The sequence below is a fragment of the Symphalangus syndactylus genome, chromosome 9 (assembly GCF_028878055.3).
Source record: "Symphalangus syndactylus isolate Jambi chromosome 9, NHGRI_mSymSyn1-v2.1_pri, whole genome shotgun sequence".
Classification (NCBI taxonomy): domain Eukaryota; kingdom Metazoa; phylum Chordata; class Mammalia; order Primates; family Hylobatidae; genus Symphalangus; species Symphalangus syndactylus.
This window is the reverse complement of record NC_072431.2, coordinates 118,720,123-118,748,040: the sequence shown is the minus strand read 5'-3', so window position 1 is coordinate 118,748,040 and position 27,918 is coordinate 118,720,123. Positions and strand designations below refer to the sequence as shown.

The following is a 27,918-nucleotide window of genomic DNA, read 5'->3' as shown; positions in this document are numbered from 1 at the left end:
TCCTTCAGAAAGCTCCCAGAATTGATAACAGAATTCAGCAAAGTTTCTGGACACAAAATTAATGTACACAAATCAGTAGCTCTTCTATATACCAACAGTGACCAAGCTGAGGATCAAATCAAGAATCCCACCCTTTTTTTTTTACAGTAGCTGCAAAAAAAAATAATAAGATACTTAGGAATATACCTAACCAAGGAGGTGAAAGACCTCTGCAAGGAAAACTACAAAACACTGCTGAAAGAAATCATAGATGACACAAATGGAAACACATCCCATGCTCATAGATGGGTAGAATCAATATTGTGATAATTACCATAGTCAAAAGCAATCTACACATTCAGTGCAGTTCTCATCAAAATACTTCCATCATTCTTCACAGAACTAGATAAAACAATCCTAAAATTCATATGGAGAAATATTTTTAGAATGTGATTTTGAATTCCTTTGCAGAGAGTTTTCAGTAACAATTAATCAAAAAACTTATTATTAAAGCTTCCTTGTTCTGAAAACCATGTTTCAGCAATAGACAAATTATTTAAATTCAAAGCAACAACTGTCATCTTGCAGCTTACACCTTATACTACTAAGACGTTAGTTTTGACTTATGTTTATCATACAATGCACATGTATGGGGACATGGATGCATGACTTAGTCTTTTTTTAAGTATTTATTTTTATTTATGTATTTATTTAGACATAATCTCACTCTTGTTGCCTAGGCTGGAGTGCAATGGTGGAATCTTGGCTCACTGCAACCTCCGCCTCCCAAGTTCAAGTGATTCTCCTGCCTCAGCCTCCCACATTGCTGGCATTACAGGCATACATCACCACGCCCAGCTAATTTTGTATTTTTAGTAAAGATGGGGTTTCACCAACTGGTCAGGCTGGTCTCAAACTCCTGACCTCATGTGATCCACCTGCCTCTGCCTCCCAAAGTGCTGGAATTACAGGCGTGAGCCACCCTGCCCAGCCGACTTAATCTTTTTAAAGATTTGTTGAGGCCATTTGAATTTGATTGGGCTAAAAGGGCCTTTGACTAATGATTTATGTTTCCCTGTGAAATCACATGGCTAAGAAGTAGAAATGGAAGCAAACAGGTTATATCAGGGATTGCCAACCTGCTTAGCATTAAGAACCTTTCTCTTTCCCATGCTAACCCCATGGTTTTTAAGGAGTTTTGTCTATTAAACTAAATGCTTTAAAATTTATTTTCTCATTTCAGTAATGAAAGATAAAAATGAAAAATAATCAAAAAAAGAATGCTCAAAAAAGAGTTAAACACGCTCATTTAATGAGATATTTAATGTTTCGGTTAGTCTATGTGACTTGTGTAGGTGAATATATGGTTTTGTTAGGCTTTCGGAAATACTGACATTTTTGAGGGAGCTACATGGTAGTTTTTTGGACTTCCACGTGTTTTGGAACCTCAGGCATGAATCCTCTAGGGTTCATTGTTACTAGGAATTAACAGATTATAAGCACTAACTTCCAGTTTATTGACTCATTTACCTTTTGATATTATGGGCACTGCTCAAATATGCATTAAATCAGTGTTTACATTTCTGGCCTTTAGGAACTTATGATTTACAGCTACATTCATACCTTCTATCCTGTTAGTTTCAGACTAACAAAAGGGTAAATGATATGGTAGTGGTAGCTGCATGTGTAAAGAGTTTCATCAGGAATAAATAAAGTAAAATGTCCATTTAATAGGTGGTAGTTATGGGATCTTCTTTCAGATGCAGGCTAAGATTGGAGAGGAACTAGTGCCACTCACCTGGTTTCTCAAGAAACACTTTTGGGGTCAAGTGACTTCTTAAGAGTGTGGTTTGAGGCCCGGTGCGGTGGCTCACGTCTGTAATCCTGGCACTTTGGGAGGCCGAGGCAGGTGGATCACGAGGTCAGGAGATTGAGACCGTCCTGGCTAACACAGTGAAACCCCGTCTCTACTAAAAATACAAAAAAAAACCAGGGATGCCCTCTCTCACCACTCCTATTCAACATAGTGTTGGAAGTTCTGGCCAGGGCAATCAGGCAGGAGAAGGAAATAAAGGGTATTCAATTAGGAAAAGAGGAAGTCAAATTGTCCCTGTTTGTAGATGACATGATTGTATATCTAGAAAACCCCATCATCTCAGCCCCAAATCTCCTTAAGCTGATAGGCAACTTCAGCAAAGTCTCAGGATACAAAATCAATGTGCAAAAATCACAAGCATTCTTATACACAAATAACAGACAAATAGAGAGCCAAATCATTAGTGAACTCCCATTCACAATTGCTTCAAGGAGAATAAAATACTTAGGAATCCAACTTACAAGGGACGGGAAGGACCTCTTCAAGGAGAACTACAAACCACTGCTCAGTGAAATAAAAGAGGATACAAACAGATGAAAGAACATTCCATGCTCATGGGTAGGAAGAATCAATATCATGAAAATGGCCATACTGCCCAAGGTAATTTATAGATTCAATGCCATCCCCATCAAGCTACCAATGACTTTCTTCACAGAATTGGAAAAAAACTACTTTAAAGTTCATATGGAACCAAAAAAGAGCCCACATTGCCAAGTCAATCCTAAGCCAAAAGAACAAAGCTGGAGGCATCACGCTACCTGACTTCAAACTATACTACAAGGCTACAGTAACCAAAACAGCATGGTACTGGTACCAAAACAGAGATACAGACCAATGGAACAGAACAGAGCCCTCAGAAATAATGCCGCATGTCTACAACCATCTGATCTTTGACAAACCTGACAAAAACAAGCAATGGGGAAAGGATTCCCTATTTAATAAATGGTGCTGGGAAAACTGGCTAGCCATATGTAGAAAGCTGAAACTGGATCCCTTCCTTACACCTTTTACAAAACTTAATTCAAGATGGATTAAAGACTTAAATGTTAGACCTGAACCCATAAAAACCCTAGAAGAAAACCTAGGCAATACCATTCAGGACATAGGCATGGGCAAGGACTTCATGTGTAAAACACCAAAAGCAATGGCAACAAAAGCCAAAATTGACAAATGGGATCTCATTAAACTAAAGAGTTTCTGCACAGCAAAAGAAACTACCATCAGAGTGAACAGGCAACCTGCAAAATGGGGGAAAATTTTTGCAATCTATTCGTCTGACAAAGGGCTAATATCCAGAATCTACAATGAACTCAAAGTTACAAGAAAAAAACAACCCCATCAACAAGTGGGCGAAGGACATGAACAGACACTTCTCAAATAAGACGTTTATGCAGCCAAAAAACACATGAAAAAGTGCTCATCATCACTGGCCATCAGAGAAATGCAAATCAAAACCACAATGAGATACCATCTCACACCAGTTAGAATGGCAATCATTAAAAAGTCAGGAAACAACAGGTGCTAGAGAGGATGTGGAGAAATAGGAACACTTTTACACTGTTGGTGGGATTGTAAACTAGTTCAACCATTGTGGAAGTCAGTGTGGCGATTCCTCAGGGATCTAGAACTAGAAATACCATTTGACCCAGCCATCCCATTACTGGGTATATACCCGAAGGTTTATAAATCATGCTGCTATAAAGACACATGCACACATATGTTTATTGTGGCACTATTCACAATAGCAAAGACTTGTAACCAAGCCATATGTCTAACAACGATAGACTGGATTAAAAAAATGTGGCACATATACACCATGGAATACTATGCAGCCATGAAAAATGATGAGTTCATGTCCTTTGTAGGGACATGGGTGAAGCTGGAAACCATCATTCTCAGCAAACTGTCGCAAGGACAAAAAAACCAAACACCGCATGTTCTCACTCATAGGTGGGAATTGAACAATGAGAACACATGGACACAGGAAGGGGAACATCACACACTGGGGCCTGTTGTGGGGTGGAGGGAGGGGGGAGGGATAGTATTAGGAGATATACCTAATGCTAAATGACTAGTTAATGGGTGCAGCACACCAACATGGCACCTGTATACATATGTAACAAACCTGCACATTGTGCGCATGTACCCTAGAACTTAAAGTATAATAAAAAAAAGATAAGAAAGATTGTAGATATATTTTAAAAAAAGATTATCTTACCAATTTTTAAGAATTCATTATATATTATGTATATGAACTATATATTATGTATATGAACTACCATATTTATTACAAATATTTTTCTCAGTCATTTTGTTGATTTACTTTTTAAAAAGAATATAAATGTATTATTACCACTGAACTGTACCCTTAAAAATGATAAAGATGGTACATTTTAAATGTATGTTTTACCTTAATAAAAATTAAATTAAAAATTGAAAAAAAATACAAAAAAAAATTAGCCCGGTGTGGTTGCAGGCGCCTGTACTCCCAGCTACTCGGGAGGCTGAGGCAGGAGTATGGTGTGAACCCGGGAGGCGGAGCTTGCAGTGAGCCGAGATCCCGCCACTGCACTGCAGCCTGGGCGACAGAGTGAGACTCCATCTCAAAACAAACAAAAAAAAGAGTGTGGTTTGAATATGAGTAAAGAAAGAGTTTGATGGCATGGTTGAAGTATCTTGAAAATAGAAAATGATTAATGAGAAAAATAGGGAAATTTAGCTGTTATTTGAATCCAATGAAGAGTTGAGATTTTGAACCTGATCCATGCATTTATATTGCCTTTTACAACCTAGGAATAAGATATTTTCATGTCTCTTTCCATCCCTCCTTCCTCCTCATACCACCCAAAGATGTTCATTATAACTGTAGCTCAAGATGTTATAAAACTGGGAAAAAATTTGAGATTAAGATGCTGCCAACTTCAGCCAGTGGCACAGTCAGGAGTGACTTTCAGGCATTGTCTCCATCAGTTTTCAGGAAGGTTGTTTAAATGTGAGGCGTACCATGCGGATGAATTACCTACCATACAGATACTGAGGTGCTTAAAAACTTCATATGTCTAAGCATATTTAACTTTAAAATTTATTTTTGTTACTATTAAGTTTTCTTATTTCTTCATTCTTACCTTCTTTCTTGATTCTTGCCTTCTTTTATTTTTTTGTTTTTTTTTTATTTTTTATTTTCTTAATTTATTTTATTTATTTTTCTTTTTTTAAGTTATACTTCAAGTTCTAGGCTACATGTGCACAACGTGCAGGTTTGTTACATATGTATACATGTGCCATGTTGGTGTGCTGTACCCATTAACTCATCATTTACATTAGGTGTATCTCCTAATGCTATCCCTCCCCGCTCCCTCCACCCCACAACAGGCCCCAGTGTGTGATGTTCCCCACCCTGTGTCCAAGTGTTCTCATTGTTCAATTCCCACCTATGAGTGAGAGCATGCGGTGTTTGGTTTTCTGTCCTTCTTAATGAACAACTATATTGAGAGAGAGATGGGTAGGCCTGGACTTCCTGTCCAGTTAGTGGAAACTTGCCTGTCTATTAGAGCCCAATTAAAAGCTCAGGCCCTTCAAGAAGCCCTTCTTCCATCCTCTCCAAACTTTTAGTCCTACAGTTAATGAAGTTTACTAATGCCCTCTAGGTGTCAGTCCTTGTGCAGTTGTCCCTTTTTTTTTTTTTTTTTTTTTTGAGATAGGATATCACTCTGTTGCTCAGGCTGGAGTGCAGTGATACAATCATGGCTTACTCAAGTTCGACCTTCTGGGCTCAAGTGATCCTCCTGCCTCAGCCTCAAGTAGCTGGTACTACAGGCATATGCAACCATGCCTGATTAATTTTTTTATTTTTTGTAGAGACAGGGTCTTACTGTGTTGCCCAGGCTGGTATTGAACTCCTGGCCTCGAGTAATCCTCCCAACCTTGGCCTCCCAAAGTAATGGGATTACAGATGCGAGCCACTGCACCCAGCATAGTTCTCTTTTTGGCTTCAGGTTCAACTGATACTTACTGAGCAGCTGCATACTGAGCTAGGCATTTTCACATCTGTTTCTCATGGAATTACATCCATGTCACAACCTAAACATGATACTGAAGTAGGAATCATCATCACTTTGGTTTACAGATAAAGAATGTGAGTCTCAGATAGGAGGCTTGTTCAAGGTCATATGCTTAATAAGTGGCAGAGCCAAGAGAGAAACCTGGGATATCTGACTTCAAAGCCATTTTTCTTTCTTACATAACACAGTATGGATAACACATTTCAATAGAAGGAAAGCAATTTGATGCTGGACCGTATAATGTGTATTTTTTTTTTCTGACATGCAAGTGTCACCCACACTTTTTTTTTTAAATTTTTTAATTCTTTCTTCTGCTTTTTAACTAGACCCAGACCTGAAAGCCTGACTCATGATTTAAAGTATTCCCTTATCTAATGAGATTGCAGGAGTCTAAGGCAAGCTTCCCTCAAGTGAAACAGTGGAAGTCTTACTAGAAGGTAGTTAATAGATGTGGGAGTGTACTCGCTCAAATGATAGAATTCACCCAGAGCAAATTCACCGTGCTTCCCAATTTTTAGTGGACATCTCCCTGCTGAAAGAACCGCACACCTGGGCTGGCTGGTGTTGGTGAGCCTATCACGAAGATTTTACTGCCATCTAGTGGTAGCTCATGGTGCCATTGTGATCCTCACAGCCCTAACTGTAGTCCCGCAGTCATCAACGACCCAAGCTCTGGTTAATTATTACTGAGCTTTTACAAATGCGATAACATTTGTGTAGTGCTTTGTAAAGGGCAAAGCACTATACAAATGTTAACTGTTATTAGAACTAATTATTAGATGGCCTAGTGCTTAATCTGCAGGATTGCCTACGGTAAACTCGGGAATTGAAGATTCATCTCTGATTAATTTAAAAAATATATATAATTATGTCTGAGTTGGTACAGCAACATAAATATCAGAATTGCTTAGCTTTTAAGTTTCAGGATTTCTTTTGCTGGTGATATTTTAATATACTCTGATAATAGATTCAAATAAGTAATGACATAATAGTGTATGGAATTTAAAAACTCAAATTCTCTTTATCATTTGTTAGCACTCTTATAGAACATTTATGTTAGCAATTCCAAAGTTCAGTTTTATACCCAATATTATAATTTGTTTTTATTTCCTCTGTTGGAGACACCAACACTTAACTCCTTTTTGCTTTCAGTGGGCAGAAAGATATAAAAGCTGCCTCTGCCCAAGCTATTCTTGGTTCAAAGCTGGCAGACATATCAAAGAGAAGCTAGAATGAGGTGAATATGTGGAATTGCTGAACTAAGCACCTGGGGGAACATTTTAAGACTTAGGACAAAAATAAATACATTAAAATATAGAAGATTTAGAAATCAGAGGGAAATCAGGCATAAAGTTTTAGGACTACGTTATTGGTGCATACTGGAAAATTGAGATGAATGAGAGGGGACCTATTCAGAGGAGCAATAGATGTATATGCCTTAACATGTATATACATACACTGTTATATATTCATCTGTTTCACCAGTCAATTAACTGCCATTGTAGCAATGAATAGAATCACTAGTGAATTATAACCTTCCTTAGGTTATAGTAATAATTGCTATGATAAATTTTAGGTAAATGTGAACTAGAAACAGATGTGTTTTTCAAAGCCTTAATACATCTATCTCCTGAGATGATAAAAGAGGGGCTTCAATCTAGGGGACAGAGATTTTTGTGTGCCCAGGATAGCCTGAAAAGCAAGACTTACATACTTCCTTGTTTATTCAGAAAGATAAACCCTATTGGAATGAGCTTTGAGAGAAATTTGTTTTCCAGATAAGCCCAATATTCCTCTTTCTGAAATTAGTCTGGCAAGAAACAGAAACTGAATTTTCTTGGTTGAATCTTGCATGATATGTTCAGTGAATTTTACTACTCATAAAATTTGCCTCCTACTAAACATAAGAATCAAGTCTTGCTTTTTTCTTCTTCTTCTGTAGATCTTCTCGCTACTCTAGACTCTTAAAATTCTTCATTTGGTTAGTTCTTCAGCTTTCAATAAATACTGGTTGAGTGCCTGTATACGCCAAGCAGTATAGTAGGTGCAGCAGATACTGTGATAGGGAAAAAACAGAAAAGGTATACTCATCCTCGTGGAGCTTTCAGGCCAGGGAAGAGACAATAATCAAACAATCCCCCAAATAATTTTCATCAGAGTTTATAATTAAAATTGTATGAAGTAAATTAGCACAGGGTGCTGTGGGAGAGTATTAAAGAGGCTCTCTGCTGGGTGAGGGATGATGTCCCTGAGGAAGTAACATTTGAAATCTTAACCATAAGTAGCAGTTAAATAGTTAAAGAGGGAACAAGAGTCAAATTTGTCTAAGTATTAATCAAATTTTGTCTAATTATATCTTTGGTCTAATTCTGTCAAATTGTTATATGCATCAATATCCAAAGATAGCCAAAAAACTTCCCTGTAGATTCTAAATAATAGCAAAGGCTTTACATTCATATTAATCAAGAGTAGCCTTTCCTCCTCTGTAAATGTGATTAGTCTCAAAAGCATGTTGTATTGAGATCTTAGATGTTGATTTAACTGGTTGAAAATGCATTATGCCAGTTGAGCTTGTTAAGTTTACGAAGCTGTAACAGCAGTTCTGCCTGACTAATGATGGATTATTACTGTAGTAGCTTCTTTACCAAGGATTTTTGAATGGCTGATTGTTGTGCAACAGAAACTAGAAAAACACACTTGAGATGTGGTGCCTTCTCATACGTATTCCATCATGGCACCATGCAGGGCACTGAGAGGGGCTTTGGGTTTGGCAGATGGGACAGAAGGCTAGGAATAAAAAAAAAATCCCCTTGTATTGGCCGTGCTCTGCTGGATGCTCTCTGTGTGACCTTGAGCAAATCCTGTAGCCTGTCTATCCTTCTGGGTGTCTTCTTTTAGGTGTGGATGCTCCATTTGCACGTTGGGGGAAGTAACTAACATGTTCATAAAATTACGCAAATGTTCTTGACACTGACCAAGGGGATAGATGCTGTTTAAGAGCAAAATGATGTAACACGTGGGCATTGAGATACATTATTGGAGAAATGCCCTGGAATGTCTTCTTCGGCAGCAGATATCATGATGAGAGGCAAGGCAAGCCAGAGTAAGGGTGATTTCTGAAAAAATATTGCATTTTCTCCATTTAAAAACAATGACAAAAGCTTTTTTTCTTTAAAGTAAAGCATTACCACAAGCTGCATTATCTTACCATACTATCTTGAAGTTTTCTGAGAGAACAGTTATTTTCTTTTAATGGATATGTATTCATTCAGGAGAATTGGGGGCACAAAGCCCTAGATTTCAATTGAATTGTCACATGGGGTAACTTTTGACAAGCCTGTCATTTGTCCATTTTCTCTTCTGACCCAGTGGTATTCTGCAAGATCAGAGGGGAGAGAAGGATTAATGTCATTGTGCACACACAGTTTCTTTAGGAAAGAAATTCCACTTGTTGAAGTTGACTAGGAAACATGAAACACTTAGCAGTACCTCATAATCATGCCTTGCATTTATCTTCTTTGCTATGAGTCAGATGTCCTCAGCTCACATCCTGAATTTTAGTCTTTTCTCTCCTTATGCAGTTGATCACAGTATACTCAACACGCAGGTAGGGGTGTTGCAGGGAAAACTACAGCATTTCTGTAAGGGCACAAATAGAGCTGGTTTATGCCTTTTCCTCTTCTCATCCATTAAGTTTAAGTCAAACTATTTCCTGCTTTTGTTTTTATCTAAGGGGTATACGGCACTAGCATGGGCCACAGATACCTGTTTTGATGTCAGGTTTTCGTTTTGAGGGGAGAGGTGCATATAGTTGTCGTGGATGATGGGGCACACCATCTACTAGGCAGTAGAATTTGAATCCAGCCATCTCATCAAGGTTTGAGAGCACTGTAAACACCTATGGTAAGTGAAGAGCAATTATGCGGATTTCTTATGATCCTAACACCTTATCTTTTTTGGCATCCAAGCACGGGCTGTATATTGGGAGTTGGACTTGTTCTGGCCCTCATGAGCCACAGCAGCCAAATGCAGTCCCGCGTTCATGTGGCAGCATCGCTTCGGAAGCTGTCTGCGTACCTAGATGACAGTGGGAGCCAGAGCAGAACATTTCAGGAGGTGAGAGAGGGAGGTTACATTTTTTTCCCCTCTGTTCTCTTTTGTTTTCTTCTTGCCACTTATTTTGGACTTAACCATATTTTGGTAACCCTATAAATTAAATTCTTCCTCAAAGAGAAAATCTGAATGGCAAACAACCAATATTAGATCATAAGGTTTTCATATTGTGTGGCAGTTTAAATCAACTTAGACCTAAATGTGGCATATAAGATAAGAGCCTTTAGTGAATATAAAACCTAACTTAGCATCACTAGAAGGCACTTTCTAAGAAGACCTGCAATTTCTGGAAGAAGGTTAAATAGAGATTTTTAGAATTGTGCTCAAGCCAAATATAACTTTCAAAAATGCCCAGGAATAAGCTTCAGAAACTGCCGATCAAAAGGCATTCGATTTTTTAAAATGTCAGCTAGCATAAAATATTATTGAGAAAATTCCCTTTACCATACTTAAAGAAAAGTTTTTTTTCTGTTATGGTGCAAAAATATGCAGAATTGGAGTTCATGTGACCCAGTTCGTGTGTGTTAACCATGTTTTTAGATGGAACATTTCAGGCATGTGTCGTGCCTGTCTCTTTTTTGCCCAGGTGAAGCTGGACCGCTTATACTCTTCTGTGAGAGGAGCAGGGTATGACCTCGTGGCCTGGCCTGATTCTCTCTCTCATTAGAACAGATTCTATTTTATCCCAGCCTGCCCATGAGCTATTGATGAGTACATAATGGCTGCTGTGTTTCCCTGCTCAGCTCCTCTGCTTTCAGCAATAGGACTTGTTGAATTGGTGAATTTCTTTGGGCACAGAGGAATGAAGTTTTGTTCTAAGACATGCACTACATTTCCATTTTTAAAGCAGTGTAAAGTGTGATTTAAAAGTACGTATTTTTTTTAAGCCAAAAGAGTAAATCTTGCAACCTAGGAGCAAATTAATTATAAATGAAAGCAACGTTTTTATAACTGATGCATCTGTAATGTTTTGATTTATAAGGCCTTAAGTAAGCAGTTTTTTTCTCCCCCCGATGTTTTATTATTCAACTTCTACCTTAGAAACCACTTACATTTTTCATGCCATATTAACCAGTGCTAGAAGCTGAATTTTCTACTTTGTCTTAACAGCATTCTTATAAGGGAGGTATTTTTTATCACGAAAATAGGAGGTAGCAGAGAGGGGCTGATTAAATTTGATGTGCAAAAATTGAGACTCAGGTAGATTGGGTGACTTGCCCAAAGTTACTTAGCTAGTAAATGGTCAATTTGGGACATATTCCCAAATCTTGGCTCCATTCCCACCATTCTTTTTTACTCATATTTTACTTATTGATTGATTGATTCATTCATTCATCAACATATTAAGTTCCCACACTAGTGCTATGAAGCAGGTATTAGTATTCCTATTTTATACAATTTATCTGACTCCAGAATCCATATTCCTGTTCCAGTTATGCTCCACTACTTCTCCTAGGGAATCTTAATGGAGCAGTGTTTCACTTCTTTGAATTTCCTCTCCTGTTTGGCCTTGGATGGAAATGCATGGCAATTAATTAGTAGCACCCACTGGTGATGAAAATCTGTTTCCTTCTGCTGTTGATAGGTGCTGTGCTCTGGCATAATGTGGTGAAGAAATTTACTATTATGAGTCTAAAGACCTGGGTTTGAATCCCTCCTTTGTCACTTGCTAGCTACATGAAATTGAGCTTCAAAGTTCTTATCTATAAAGTAGGAATAATCATACCCATCATGACAGTGTTATGAAATACTACAATATAAGTTAGGCAGCAAAACAGTTCCCAATCCATGGTAAATGTATTTGAATCCAATTCTTACTGTGGGGGGAAGTTTGACAGAATATCTTGTCAACTAAACCAAGTTCTTTTATTTTTCCTCCTGAAGACACATTTTTCTGCTGTATTTTCTTCTCAGGTCCTTTCCTACACACTTAGCTGTGTATGTACATCAGCGTTCAGTGCTGGAATTATTGAGGCTACAGAGGCTGAGGATGTTATGAACAAGCTTCGACTGTTAGTGGAGAATAGCCAGCAGGTTGGAATGTGTGCCCTGATTATTTCTCTCTGTGGGTCTCATGCTGCTGCTAAGTTCTGATTTTGACTTACTCTGAATTAGAGTATAATGGGATATTTTTCGTGTCTAGAACTGAGGAACTTCTAACTATTTTCTTCTCTCACAGCTGTAGCCAAAAGTCACAGATGTCTTTTTCTCTCCTTATCCCCTGTCTCATTCTGTAGACATTTGTTTTTCTTTGAGAGAGTATTGATAGGCTTTTCTCTCTCTCTCTCTCTGACTATTGCTCTATAGTTATAAGATCATAAAATATATGGCTAGGGAATATGAGAGTTATGTAAAGCTAGAAACAAAAATTTGTAAAGATATGAATACATAGACATCTCTGATAAAGTCAAACTTCAGAAAATCTCTACTCATGACCAAATATGTATAAGAAAATTTAAGTACCTGTAAACTAAATTAAGTAACCTTAAAATGTTTCCTCTAAAATATTATTCAACCTTAAAAAAGAATGAAGTTCTGATATGTACTAGAACATGGATGAACCTTGAAGGCATTATGCTAAATGAAATAAACAAATAACAAAAAGCAAACACTGTGTGCTTTTACTTACATGAGCTGCGTAGAGTAGTCAAAAGCATAGAGATGGAAAGTAGAATGGTGGTTGCTCAGGCCTACAGGAAGGGAGGAATGGGGAGTTACTGTTTAGTGGGTAAAGTGTTGCAGTGTTTCAAGGTGAAGATTCTGGAAATGGATGGTGGTATTGATTGCACAGCAGTGTGAGTGTACTTAATGCTGCTGAACTGGTATTCACAGTAAAGATGATAAATTTTAAGTGTACATTAATACAATAAAAAAACTGAAAAAACCATTTGATCTGATTACACGTGCTATAGAATTTCCCCATGTGGATTTTTTAAAGGTTTTTCCAGTGTCTTAATATTGATGATAATGGGTTATTGCAGAATTCATTGGTTTTAAGCTTGTAATATTATTGTTACTGTTTTATGGTTATATACCTGCTCGCTTACATTCAGAGTAAGTTTTGAAAAATTGAAATGTAGAATTTTTCATATACTGTGCTTCTTATGGGATGCTTTCTTTTTGTTTAGGAGTTGATTGACCTTGTGTGGTCTACCTTGGTTTTTTCACCCTAACCTCTTCGGATTGTTTGAGCTAAGCTGCTCAATAGTGCAGTATTACTTTCCTGAAATAAATTACTCACTGAAGCTGAATTCCTTGCAATTAGACCCTGCAGTTTATGATGCAAACCAGTCTAGATTAAAAAAAAACAACACTAAGTCTCTCATTTTTCAGACGACAGATATAACTTGTCAGTAGGAAAGTTAGCACTAAAAGTGTTTATGTTGCTATTTATAAACGTTCTAAAGCTGTGTCTTTCTTTTTTCTTTTTCTCACCCCATTTTTATTTATTTATATCAGACTTCAGGTTTTGCCCTGGCTTTAGGAAACATAGTTCATGGATTGTCTGTGTGTGGACATGGAAAAGCTGAAGACTTGGGCAGCAAACTACTCCCTGCCTGGATCAGAATTGTTCTAACAGAGGTAGAGGTCACCTGTTGTATGCTATTTCATATTTTTATAATAGAAAAAGAACTACTTTATTGGATCATTTATAGGAGTTGCTGAGATATATACATTAATGGTAAAAGAATAGGCAATTTTAAATGAAAGAGATCATGTACTTTTAAATCCCTTATAAATAATGCATTCTGCCAATTATTATAATTTTTTTGAACTGGCTATTTTGTCTGTGGTTTAATTTTAAGACAACATTTTGTTTTTTGAAAAATAAAAAAGCAAGAATCCACCCATGATCTAACAACCTTAATCTGTTACTTTATTTTAGTGTGCTGCCATTTTTGGTTCAGTTATACAGGTTATGTTGACCCTATGAGTTTGGTACCAATATGACCATTTATTTCTCTCTGTCCTAATAAGTTTTATAGAATCTAAACCCAAGGACTGATTCCCTCTTTTCATATTCTGATGCTTTGTTTTCAGGGCACTCCCACAATGCTTTGTCTGGCAGCTCTTCATGGCCTGGTGGCCTTGGTAGGCTCTGAAGGGGATGTAATGCAGGTAAAGAAAGGAACCATGGAGGGGGAAGACATCTAAATGTGTACATAGCCATAGCAGGAGGAGAATACCCAGTGTCTTAGTATGCTAAGAACAGAAGGATTTATGCTCATGGTAATAGTTACACCAGACTTTTTAATGCCTTGCTGTATGAATAATTGCAGTTAACCAAGGATTATCTCTATAGAGGTTTCTTCTTTATTTAATTTGGTTTTTAGAGATTAAACCTGGCCAACTTAGGTGCTCTCCACAAATTTCCCTGCCTGAGAAAAGATGATTGAAGGATAAGAAATTTCAAAAGTTATTTGCAGGAAACTCCATTTTGCATCTGTAATGTCTGATCTATGTCTATGTAATTGTTCTTTAACTTCAAAATATTTTCACAGTGGACATATATATGTGTAAGTTTATGAGTAATTCTAAAGGAGCTCTGTTTTTATGCAGTAAAAGTTGATTGAGTGATTGCTTACATGCCACAGTAAACAGGTACCAGGAAATCAATGATAGATAAAGCATGGGGCCCTGCCTTTGAGGAGCTCATAGCTTATGTATGTGAAATAGAAGGACATAATGATAAACTGTTTTATAGCTTAGAAGATGGATAGCTCATGCACTGGGAATATAACTCTTTACTTTTTTATGGGGGTGGGTGGGATGGGTATTTCTTCTTATTCTTTCAGCTGAAATCAGAAGCCATCCAGACCTCTCATTTTCAAGGCAGACTTAATGAAGTCATCAGAACCTTAACTCAGGTGAGAAAATGAATTTAAAATCCTTGGGTGGAAAACATAACCCCCTTTGTTGTCTTTTCTTCTATTACATGATACAACATGTTTTACCTGGAAAATGGGAAAGTCTCTGGTTATTCCCACTGAGTTCAAGAGGCATTTGGGAGTGAGGTGTGGACCTGTGTTCACTGACAAACATGCACTACCTCTGGGAAAAAAAGAAAGCTGGCATTTTTTTAGTAAACTTAAGTTGGCATTGGTTTTCCTTAAAAATTAAAGCCTGATTCTGCAAGGAATGTCAGGCCCTAAAGATAACGAAAAATAGAAGGTGATCAAAGGGCATGGCAGATCTTGGTAGAAAGGTCAAGAGGCACTAATTCAGATGTCACTGATAAAAGTATTTGGGCATATCATTGTAATTGTTATCCTTGACTAAAGAATAGACATATTGATCTCCGAAGAAATGTTTTTATCTTTTAAGATTTAAAAAAAAAAAAAATGATTATGTTTGTTGCATAAAATTTGAAATCACGTAATGAAAGAAGCTGAAAAAAATATCACCGATGGTCCTTCAAACCAGAAGCAACTGTTAGTGATATTTCGTCATACTTCTTTTCAAGTATTCTTTTGTTTGCATAGTTGGTATTCTTAGTGTATATAGAATTTATATTTTATTCTTTTCATTTAGCATACTTGTTTTCGTTCTTGTAAAATGTAGCTGATGATAATACCTACCACATAAAGGCGTTTTAGTAATTCAGGCTTTTAAAAGCAAACAAAAATCTCTGAACAGACAAAACTCTTTTTTGCATGTATGAATAGAAATATTCTCAAAAAAGAATTCTATTGCAATTTAAGTTATCATAATGTGGGAGAAAAATCTGTAAATGAAAATTATTATTTTAAAAATCCTTATGAATGATAAAGCAGCAGTAGAGCATAATTTACAGAAGAGAACAAAATGTATCTCCTTCCATTTTTAGAGGAATTTTCATGTTAAGTAACTGTCACCCCTTTTCTACTTTCTGGATTTTGTTCTTTTGCCATTTTTTGAAAATTTATTTGAGACCAGTCTCACTCAGTGAAACCTGAGAAAACCACTAGTACTTTCTGCCATGATTAAATGATTGATTGAATCATTCATTCATTCAGCAAACACTTGAGTATCTATATGACCCAAGTATAGTGTACTAGACACATGATATTACATCTTGTCATAGGACTGCTCATTGCCAGCCAAGCCACCACCTCCTAAATGACTGGTGACTTTCTGTGAGTGACCTTTTATTGAATAGAACTTGGATCTTATCCCATCATTGAACTGTTGCCTTTTTATTTGTAGGTCATTAGTGTCTCTGGGGTGATTGGTCTCCAGTCAAATGCAGTCTGGCTTCTTGGACATCTTCATCTATCTACTCTATCCTCAAGTCAAAGTAGAGCCTCTGGTAAGATTAAAGTCATAAAATACTGGAGCTGGAAGGGAGGGATTGCTGACCCAGCGCTCTGTACTTTGTTAAGAGCATTAATCTTCACAACAACCCTAAGTAATGGGTATTACCATCTCTATTTTACATCAGAGGGAAATGGTGTATGGAAAGGCTTCCTGACTTACCCAGGGTCATGTGGCAGTAAGTGGTGGACATGTGGTTCGAACTCAGATCTTTTGGCCTCCATAGCTCATATTCTTTTTACTCCTTCTCTCTGCCTCCCTTAGAGAACAGTTTAGACATTCAGTGTCCTGTATTTCACAAAGGAAGAACTCATGGCTCGGAAAGATTACATGAGTTACATACAGTTAGTTTGGTGACAAATCTAGAAACTAGGAACCAGGTCCTTCAAGCTTGGAACAGATTTATTTTACTAGATGTAATGGTAGTTTGTATAGTATTCATGTTTCATTAAAAGTCTCTTCATATATAGCTGGAGTTTTCTGGCCTCTGATTTTGAAAAAATAATGGGGTGAGTACATTTAAAGGTGTGTACCTTTTTAGCCTTGGAATTGAAATTCTAGGCCTTAATATGACAAGGCCTTTTCTATTTCTAGCTTTTTGGTAAAAGCAGTAAAAAGTATTTGCAGTCCCCACATGCTTAATGTGCATTTGTACTTGGAGATTTTCTGGGGAAGCCATGACTGTTAATACATCTGCTCCTTGCTCTTTATGGAATTTTGACCCACTGGCTGTCTTGGACCCAGGCCAGAGAGGTTTAGGTACCAATGATTCCTTATTAAAACTTAGTTTTACTTACCCACTGACAAGTAGTCTACAGGTGGCATTAATGTAAATGTGGGCCTCTGTAATTACCATTTTCCTTTCTTTCAGTCATTCTGTAGCTATGGAAATAGGACAACTGGTCCACAGCCTTGGCGATGTAGTGAACTTTAGACAGCTAAAGTTACCGTATTAAAATGGAAAAAAGAAGAAAACTTAGTCATACCGGAAGCCCTGGGTAATACTAGTTTTGAACGGCAGGGATCTCACAGTGTCCTGGTAAGATAGGATATTTATGTCAGGCTTTTATTTTTTTATGTAGGCTTTTAATTGCCATATTATGGGGTACTTGGTCTGGCCTACATATACTCAAATCAGGTACTAGTGAATCATCTTATACCCAGGTTCTTCTGAACAAAATGATTGTGTATCTGGAAAAGTACAGCTACTTGTTCCTGATGGAATTTTCCATTTGAGTCATTTATTGCAGTAAAAACCATCTCATGAAACAATTATGGGAAACTGGAAGGAAAAGAATTTAGGAGACACTCAGGATTCAACTAGCATAAATGTCACTGCTTCACCATTCCATCTCAGCAACCACATCTGGTTATTTGCACATGTTGGTCACTTACAGGTCTCTGCCTGAGGTAAGGGGCTGGTGCTGTTAACACTAGTTGTTGAATTTCTATGGTTCATGTATTCGATTCCACATGTCCTGAAGTGGCACCTACTACAGTGGTCTCAGCCTTGAAGCTCAGCAGACTCCTTGCTGAACCCTGAGGAGGTCACTGGATTGGGGCTCATTGATGTGACAATGTGGAAAGGATTTTTTTTTTTAAACCACTTCACTCAAGTGTTCATCCTCTGTGATTTTTTTTTTCCAGACTTTTCTAAGTTTGCCACCATTTTAGATTTGCTTCCATAGCTTAAGTGATTACTTCAAGGCCAGTCACTTAATCTAATAGAATTAGTTGCAGCCACAAAGTATTGTGCTGAGATTAATGGTATAAACATCTCCACTTTGTCTCTAGGTTGATATGGCAGCATGAGATCATTATCTTTCCTTCATTAGTCCTGCCAAGTTCACTGGTTAGTTTGATCATTTTCTGTCTCCACAGTTCCTACTGACTATAGCTATTTGCCCGAAAGCAGTTTTATTGGAGCAGCCATTGGCTTCTTCATTACAGGAGGAAAAAAAGGCAAGTGAGCACATTTCTTGAATTTTATCATTCTATCTCCATGTGGTTATAAGTAAATTTGTAAGCATGCCTCTGTAGAATCAAGCAATATAAATCTGAAGGGGTGAATATTTTCGTCTGCTAAACCATCTTTGCAATAGAGATGACCAGCAGCTAGCTACAATAATTGGTACATAAATATACACATTGTGTGGTTTCTTAGAATCGCTGTCTCTGACCGTGGGTGGCTCTGTGAAAATCTTAATCTCCCATTTGGCCCTTTCAAAAGTATAAGCACAGATTACTTTTCCTATCCATTTCAAGTGAGTGTGATCCAGAAAGAGGAAATACACCTGGGTGCAGTTTCTATCCCAGGATCTGTCTTGCAAGTAGATCTTCTCCCTGCATCTTTTATAGTCATTCTGTGTTGTTGAAATCACTGGCTCTAGTTCCTATTTTTAGTTTGTGTTCTTTTCCTTGCACACATTTGAGCCTTTGTGATTCTGTATTGCTGCCACCCCCATTAAAGTACAAGCAACTTGAAGACAGAGATTGAGTGCCTTTTGTTTTTAACTGGAGCCAGAACAATGCCATGTAACTTATTGAATAAATGCTCCTTAATAATACACATATAGTTTTCAGGGCTGTGAGGAAAAAATGGATTAGAACTGAACATGTCATGGCTCAGGAATCAGCTTCATTACTGTGATATTCTTTCATTGATAGGTTTGCTAATTTTATTCTTCCTTGGCTAGGTCAGTCTTCCTTGGTTAGGTCAGTCTGAGCAAAATCAGTGCCTGTATTTTAGCAAGACCATCCCAACTTTAGAAAGGAAAAAAATAAACAAAAAAAACTAGGAAAAATCTGGAAGTGGCAGTTTGATTTGTGAGGGTCATGGAACTAAAATGTTACCTTTGGAAGGGAAGTCAAATCTGTGTTGTCTGATTTCCCACTGGGTACAGTAATCCTTGGAGCTTCCAGATTTTGAATATTTTCATAGCCTGGAGACAAATTCCATTAATTTCTGGAGTTCTAGAATTTGTGCTATTATTCTAGGGTCCTGAATTAGCATGATTTACTTATCCTCAGTAAAAATTGACATATGGTTATGTCATTGTTGTACATGACGTATTTATATATAAACAGATCATATATTACACATAATGTACAGTTAGTTCATTGTTTATGTTACCATAAATTGTCTACTTAAAATAAATATTATAGTAGAGATGTCTTCATTAGGAAAAAATTCTTACTAAATGAGCATCTAAAATTTTCATGGCCAAACTAATGCTAGGAATATGTATATATTTCTGCTATATTTTTTGTTAGGTTGCTTATTGATAGGAAATTTTAAAATGACGTGAGATATTTTCATGAGAAATAAAAGTAAAAACTCTTAAGGTCAAATGAAAGATAGACTCTTTTTCTTTTCTAGTGAATAAAATGTTAGTCTAGCTCCCCAGATCCATATTTCTTGGCAGACATGAATTTTCTCTGAATCTTACGGGAAATTTTTGGTTGAATGTAACATTTTTATGATTCTGTAGTCATCGTACAACAGGAAATGTTCTGCTATAAGGCTGAAAAATCAAGTGGAACTCGAATCAGTGTTGTTATGTGCAGTCTTGCTGAAAGCTGTTTTAAAACAAATAAATGAAGTATTAAGAATGCCATAGTACCGATCAGATTTTTGGCATTTTCAGGTTGTGGGAGAGGGCTGTCGTCTTGTCAGGTTTGCTGACTAGATTCAGAGGAAAATCTATTCAGCCTTACACATTACTAATGATGACCCCAGAGGAGTGGGGGCCGTGGGAGGCTGACCTCCGCCTCCGAAGCCCATTTACAAAAACAAAACCAGACCCTGCTCTATGGGGCTAAATGGGATGGCCAAATGCGGAGGTGTGCATGCAAACGAGTGTTTTCTTCTTCAATATACCCAGCTCATTTGAATTTTAATAACTCCCTTCTGAAGCAGCTTTTGAGTTTAAATGTCTGGATGTCACTCATCAGAGCCTGGTGGGGCTGCTGATAGGAAGGATGGCAACTTTAGTGAACTCTTTTGAGGAATAAATGGTTTTAGAAAATAAAAATAATGCTTAGCATAGGCAGAAAGTTTAGGGATGGCATGGTTTCATTGTCTCTGCTTGCTACTTTCAACTTCAGCAGCTCACTAGAGGAAAGAAATGTGATCAGCCATCCCCAATCCACATTTGTGCCAGGATGAGATTGGGCATGGTGGTCTCAAATTTAGCCAATCAAATTTGAGATAGTGAATCTGTTAATCTGTCTTCTAATGTTTAGGGCTTTCTCACTTAGGATACTCACTTTAGTACTCATGTGATAGAACATATAAGATGTTCATAGCATCCATTCTTTCATGCAGACCCACATTTTAAAACCATACTAAATAGATGAAATTCCCTCAGTTTTTAAATAATTCAATTCATGGTTTTGACTATAACTGGGTTTGTTTTTTTTATTTATTTATTTTTTTGCTACACCATGTGACATTCTCCTTTCTTCTCTCATAGCCCCGGAATTCCTCTATCAGATATATTGTTCCTTAATCTTTTGTCATCATTATTATCTATTTTTGTGAACATTTCTTGACAACTCTAGGCTTAAAATCTTTGCTCATCATCTAATTCCTCCTAACATGGATTTTTTTTCCCCTGAAGAACCTCTGATTTTTGACTCTTACTTTTTTGGCTTCTTTTCTACTTTTATTCTTTTGTCTGATTTCTGATTTTCTCAAGATCGTAGGCTGTTCAGATCTCATCAAGATTTTATCTACTTCTTTTATGATACATTAGAAACATATTTAAAGTACTTAATAAAAGTGATTCTAATGCTAATATTAGATATTTGTATATAATAGCATTATTTTTGTTATTATATTGCTGGGGAATGTGGCTAACACTTTCTAAGCTTATATTTTCCTATTACGCTTTAAAAGTTCACAGTAAGAAGTATTAACTAAGCAAAGTATATTTAAGTCCATGTAATAGTCATTATGAATGGCTTTCTTTCTTGATATGGGTTTATTGGTCAGTGATCTGCGTGTGTAAGTATTGGGCTTGGATACGAAGTACAGGTAGGCATATGCTCTTTCAGTCCTTTTTGGACTATTAGCATGAGAGGTAATTGTTGAGAAGGAAATATGCCAAGGGAACAGACTTAGTGAACTCTTAGTGTAGAATAAATAATACGAGAAAGCTGTCCTATTTTCTGATGAAATCATGGAGTTGGTTGCCAAGATTATATGTGATTTTTGAGTATTTTAATTTAGAAATAGTTTACCTGTACAACTCTTTAAAAAATATTATCAGAAGTCAGTGTATATGTATAACACTAAGCTAAAAGTGTATATAGAAGAAAATAAGACAATCCTCTGTCATGTCACCACTTGGAGATAGCCATTATAAATATGTCCTTCACAATGTCCTCCTACATGTATGTGTATGTGTTATATTGTACCATAAAATGTATATTATTTTATTGTCTTATTTTTAAAAAAGTAGTGACTTTACATGTAAATGGACATAATTAGCACCCATGTCTTCCAAAAAAAGCCTTGAGGAAGTAAGAAAATAATCCTATTGCATTGTTTTCTGGACATTTGTCAATAGGATATGTTTTTGGTGTGTTTGATTCCTTTTTTGTTTCATGAGGTTTGTTTTCATAAACCTCATGAAAATGTTTGGAAGGAAAAATGTCACCAATTATCCCATGATTCTACAGCTATTATCATTTCTGGATATTACTTAATTCGTTGCTTCTGGGATTACAGGCATGCGCCACCACGCCTGGCTAATTTTTTTGTATTTTTAGTAGAGGTGAGACTTCTCTGTGGTGGTCAGGCTGGTCTTGAACTCCCGACCTCAGGTGATCTGCCCGCCTCAGCCTCCCAAAATGCTGGAATTACAGGTGTGAGCCACCATGCCTGGCCTGTATTTTTGAACTTAATATGGTATTATAAACTTTCCCTGTTTTCATATATCACCATAACAATTATATAATAATAACTATTATTTTTGAGACAAGGTCTCCGCTCTGTCACCCAGGGTGAAGTGCAGTGGCACGATCATGGCTTACTGCAACTTCAAACTTTCTGGCTCAAGTGATTCTTCTGCCTCAGCCTCCCAGGTAGCTAGGAGTGCAGATACATACAATCAGGGTCAGATAATTTCTGTACTTTTTGTAGAGATGGAGTCTCACAATGTTGCCTAGTCTGGCCTCAAACTCTAGCTTCTAGCAATCCTCCTGCCTTAGCCTCTTTAAATGTTGGGATTACAGGCATGAGCCACCGTACATGGCATAATTATCATTTTTAATTGACTATAGAATATTTCATCAAATTCATAAGTCATACTAAACTTAATCATTTTAGTATTGGTCATTTTAAAAATTTCAATTTTAGTGAACATCTTCTCTTTTCTTTTTTTTTTTTTTTTGAGACAGAGTCTTGCTCTGACACCCAGGCTAGAGTGCAGTGGCGTGATCTCGGCTCACTGCAACCTCTGCCTCCCAGGCTCAAGTGATTGGCCTGCCTCAGCCTCCTGAGTAGCTGGGATTACAGGCAAGTGCCACCAAGCCCAAAAGATCATAGATATCTTTTTTTTTTTTTTTTTTTTTTTTAGTAGAGATGGGGTTCTTCTGTGTTGGCCAGGCTGGTCTTGAACTCCTGGTCTCAAGTTATCTACCCTCCTCTGCCTCCCAAAGTGGATTACAGGTGTGCACCACCGTACCTGACCTTTAGTGAACATTGTTATGCACATAGCTCTCTTCTGCTACAGCTTTCCTTCAGATAAATTCTCAGTAACGTAGTGAGCAGGAGTCCGAGGATTTAGTGACTATAGGGATGGCCAGGCCTCATTGCCCTTCAAAAAGCTTTACCAGTTTTCAGTACCTCAGCCCTGTATGAATTTGCAAAAATATAAAGCATAGAGGTTAAAAGCATAGGAGTCAGGCTACCTGGGTTCATATCCCACTTCCACTACTTACTGGCTGTATAACTTCAGGCAAGCTGTGTCTGTAAGCTTTGACTGCTTCTGTAAAATGGAGAAAATAATTGACTGTTTTTTATAGAGTTTTGTAAGGATTATGAGTCACTTTATGTAACAGTACTTATAAAACAATATAAAGAATAAATTCCTTCTTTTATAATGTCATATTAAAAAGCAGCCCAAAAAACAAATGATAACAATAAAAACCAGCCAGGTATAAAATGATACCTTAAGACTGCTCTCATTTGCATATAATTGCCAGAAGGTCTGAACATCTGTAGATTTATTTACTGTTTAAGAGGTTGTTTTTTTTTAAGTAAATTTGAAATTTTAAAAGAATTTTATTTTTTAATTGACGAATAATTATACATATTCATGGAGTACATAGAGATGTTTTGTTGATATTATGTGTAGTGATCAGATCAGAATAATTAGTGTATCTATCATCTCAAACATTTATCATTTCTTTGTGTTGGGAACATTCAATTCTTCCTCCTAGCTACTTGAAACTATGTATTATTGATAACTATACTCACCCTACAGTAGTATAGAACACTAGAACTTATACCTCCCATCTAATTGTGGTTTTGTATCCTTTAACAAGTCTCTCTCTATCTCTTTCTTCCTCCTGCTCTTTCCCAGCCTCCAAGTATTTTCTCTTCTACTTTTTACTTCTATGAGATCAACTTTCTTTTTGCTTCCGCATGAGTGAGAACATGTGGTGTTTAACTTTCTGTTCCTGGCTTATTTCACTTAACACAACGTCTTGCGTTTCTATCCATGCTGCCATGACCAGCAGGATTTCATTCTTTTTGATGGCTTAATAGTATTCCATCGTGGATATATACCAAATTTTAAAAATCCATTCATCTATCGTTGGACACCTAGATTTATTCCGTGTCATGGCTATTGTGAATAGTTCTAAAATAAACATGGGGTACAGATGTCTCTGATATAATGATTTCCATTCCTTTGGATACCTGCCCAGTAGGAGGATTATTAGATCATATTGTAGTTCTATTTTTAGTTTTCTTAGGAGCCTCCCTACTGTTATTTATAGTGGGTGTACTAGTTTACATTCCCACCAACAGTGAATGAGTTCCCTTTTCTTTACATCCTCAACAGCATTTGCTGTTTTTTGTTTGTTTGTTTGTTTTTAATAATAGCCATGCTGACTGGGGAGAGATTATATCTCATTGTGGTTTTCATTTGCATTTTCCTGATGATTAGTGATGCTGAGCAGTTTTTCATATATTTATTGGCAATTTGTATGTCTTTTGAGAAATATCTGTTAATTTCCCCATTTTAAAATCAGATTGTTTATTTTTTGCTGTTGAGATGTTTGAGTTCCTTTCATATTCTGGATATTAGTCGCTTGTCAGATGAATAATATGCAAATATTTTCTCCATTCCACAGGTTGTCTTTTCATATTGTTGATTATTTCCTTTGCTATGCAGAAGCTTTTTAGTTTGATATAATCCCATTTATTTTTGCTTTTATTTTCTATGCTTTTGAGGTCTTATTCATAAAATCTTTCCCTAGGCCTGTGTCCTGAAGCATTTCTCCTATGTTTTATTCTTGCAGTTTTATCCTTTTGTGTCTTACATTTATGTCTTTGATGCATTTTGAATTGATTTTTGTAGGGCGAGAGATTGAGGGGTCTAGTTTAATTTTTCTGTCTATAGATATCCAGTTTTCCTAGCATCATATATTGAAGAGACTGTCCTTTCCCCACTGAGTGTTCTTGACATTTTTGTCAAAAATCAGTTTGCTATAGATATATAGATTAATTTCTGAGTTCCCTATTCTGAATTTATTTTTAAATTTGTGTTTTTTTACCCTTTTATTTTGAAACAATCTCAAACATAAAAAAGTCATAAAATGCATAGAAAAGTTGCAAAAATTGTCTCCCTTTTTTAACAGTAAGAAAAACTCCACATTCCTTTCAACCAGAGGCACTATTCAAGTTTCATCAACAATCCCAATGATGTTTTTAATAGAAAAACAATCTCATCTGGAATGTTGCTCTGCACTTATTTATTGTGTCTCTTTGGTCTCCTTCAACCTGAATACTTTTTCAGTTTTTTCTGTGACTTCCTGACTTTAACGAGTTTTAAGATTAGAAGCCAGTTAGTTTATACAATGCTCTTTAATTTGGGTTTGCCTGATATTTCCTATATTAGAGTTAGGTGGGCCACTTTTGGTAGAGTATGACAGACGTGGAGCTGTGTGCTTCTCACCGCATCCCATCCGTGGCACATGACGTCTCAGCTCTCTCCACTGGGGTGGTGAGCTTTGCTCACTTGGATAAGATGTTGTCTTCTAGGTTTCTCCACTATGAACTTATTCTTTTACCCTTATTTCAATAATCTTTCATGTGGAGATGTTTTGAGACTTCACAAATACTCTATTTTGATCCTATTTTCACCTATTAGTTTTAGCGTTCACTAATACTTCTTGCCCAAATTATTACTGTGATGGTTGCCAAAGGTGATTTTTAAAAATCCATGAATCCATCTGTGGTTTTTTTTACTTTTTTATTATACTTTAAGTTCTAGGGTACATGTGCACATTGTGCAGGTTTGTTACATAGGTATACATGTGCCATGTTGGTGTGCTGCACCCATTAATTAGTCATTTACATTGGGTGTATCTCCTAATGCTTTCCCTCCCCCCTCCCCCAACCCCACAACAGGCCCCGGTGTGTGATGTTCCCCTTCCTGTGTCCAATGTGTCCAAGTGTTCTCATTGTTCAATTCCCGCCTATGAGTGAGAAATGTGGTGTTTGGTTTTTTGTTCTCGTGATAGTTTGCTGAGAATGATGGTTTCCAGCTTCATCCGTGTCCCTACAAAGGACATGAACTCATCCTTTTTTATGGCTGCATAGTATTCCATGGTGTATATGTGCCACATTTTCTTAATCCAGTCTATCATTGATGGATATTTGGGTTGGTTCCAAGTCTTTGCTATTGTGAATAGTGCCACAATAAACATATGTGTGCACAGAATGGGAGAAAATTTTTGCAATCTACCCATCTATGTTTTTTATTAGGCTTTCTGCTGTAAGAAACGGCTCCTCTCTTCTCCTCTCCTCTCCTCTCCTCTCCTCTCCTCTCCTCTCCTCTCCTCTCCTCTCCTCCCTTCCCCTCTCCTCCCCTCCCCTCCTCTTCTCTCTCTCTCCCTCTCTCTCTCTGTATTAGTGTAGACTCCTAAATTCCTATTTTATTTAACTATTCAGTTATCTATTATTTTGATCCTCAACGTGTCCAATAAATTGAACAAAATATTAAATTTGACCAATAAGAACCTCTACAAGTTGGCTCTTGTGTCCTTTTGACATGACCCCCTCATTCTTTGACTGCTTCCTTTGTGGCACAAGAAGATGTCCTAGGTTTATTTTGTACTATCCCCAGCCCTGTAATAGATACTCCAGGTTTCTTTTAGTGGAGCACGGTATTTAGAAGCTAACATCTGTGTGCAAAGCATCTCATTGCTGCTGGGGTAATCTTTGTCTCTAGGCCCTTTCAGTGGACAGAGCTAGGAAATATATGTTCTTGTTCTCTCTCATCTATTTTTATTTCTGTATTTAGCTATATATGTAATGAAAAGGGTTCAATCTGTCTTTCTTTTTGTATTTGTAACTCCCTTCTCTGACAGTAAGAAACTTGACTCTCATTATCCTCAGTATATTTACTCATTTGCCCAATCCTCCTGGATGTAACTAATCTCCTGTCCCTGCTGGACCACTGTCCTAAACTCCCTTCCTCACTCAGGTCTCCACTGGCTGCCACCCTACTTTGTGGCCTTCCTGGTTTTAAGAGGCCTGGGGATATTTTTGCTTTTAATAACAAAATGTTATTGAAATATTCGGTCTTTTTTTTTTTCTTTTTCTGGTTCAACAACTTTATTGAATAAATCTTGTTTCCTGCTGTAGTAAGGGAAGGGTCATCACCTAGAGTCACAGAATTGAAGGAAGATCTGAAGAGCTAACTGCTCTTTTATTATCACTTAATCCTTCAGTTATCCCTATCATCTTTCTCTTTTTTTTTTTTTTATTTTACTTTAGGTTTTAGGGTACATGTGCACAATGTGCAGGTTTGTTACATATGTATCCATGTGCCATGTTGATTTCCTGCACCCATTAACTCGTCATTTAGCATTAGGTATATCTCCTAATGCTGTCCCTCCCCCCTCCCCCAACCCCACAACAGTTACCGGAGTGTGATGTTCCCCTTCCCGTGTCCATGAGTTCTCATTGTTCAATTCCCACCTATGAGTGAGAACATGCGGTGTTTGGTTTTTTGTCCTTGCGATAGTTTACTGAGAATGATGTTTTTTAGTTTCATCCATGTCCCTACAAAGGACATGAACTCATCCTTTTTTATGGCTGCATAGTATTCCATAGTGTATATGTGCCACATTTTCTTAATCCAGTCTATCGTTGTTGGACATTTGGGTTGGTTCCAACTCTTTGCTATTGTGAATAGTGCCGCAATAAACATACGTGTGCATGTGTCTTTATAGCAGCATGATTTATAGTCCTTTGGGTATATACCCAGTAATGGGATGGCTGGGTCAAATGGTATTTCTAGTTCTAGATCCCTGAGGAATTGCCACACTGACTTCCACAGTGGTTGAACAGTT

General features: G+C 37.1%; 1 protein-coding gene across 16 annotated transcripts in view; it reads left to right on the top strand.

Annotated features, from left to right (window-relative positions):
- Positions 1 to 27,918, top strand: part of FOCAD (focadhesin) — a 322,164-nt gene that overhangs the window by 254,999 nt on the left and 39,247 nt on the right. For all 16 annotated transcript variants that reach the window (XM_055294111.2, XM_055294104.2, XM_063609849.1 and 13 more), the window contains 7 exons: positions 9,885 to 10,032; positions 11,944 to 12,063; positions 13,489 to 13,611; positions 14,071 to 14,148; positions 14,826 to 14,897; positions 16,216 to 16,318; positions 18,205 to 18,285. In XM_055294111.2, coding sequence (XP_055150086.1) covers positions 9,885 to 10,032; positions 11,944 to 12,063; positions 13,489 to 13,611; positions 14,071 to 14,148; positions 14,826 to 14,897; positions 16,216 to 16,318; positions 18,205 to 18,285 — 725 coding nt within the window. The remainder of the gene's footprint in view (positions 1 to 9,884; positions 10,033 to 11,943; positions 12,064 to 13,488; positions 13,612 to 14,070; positions 14,149 to 14,825; positions 14,898 to 16,215; positions 16,319 to 18,204; positions 18,286 to 27,918) is intronic.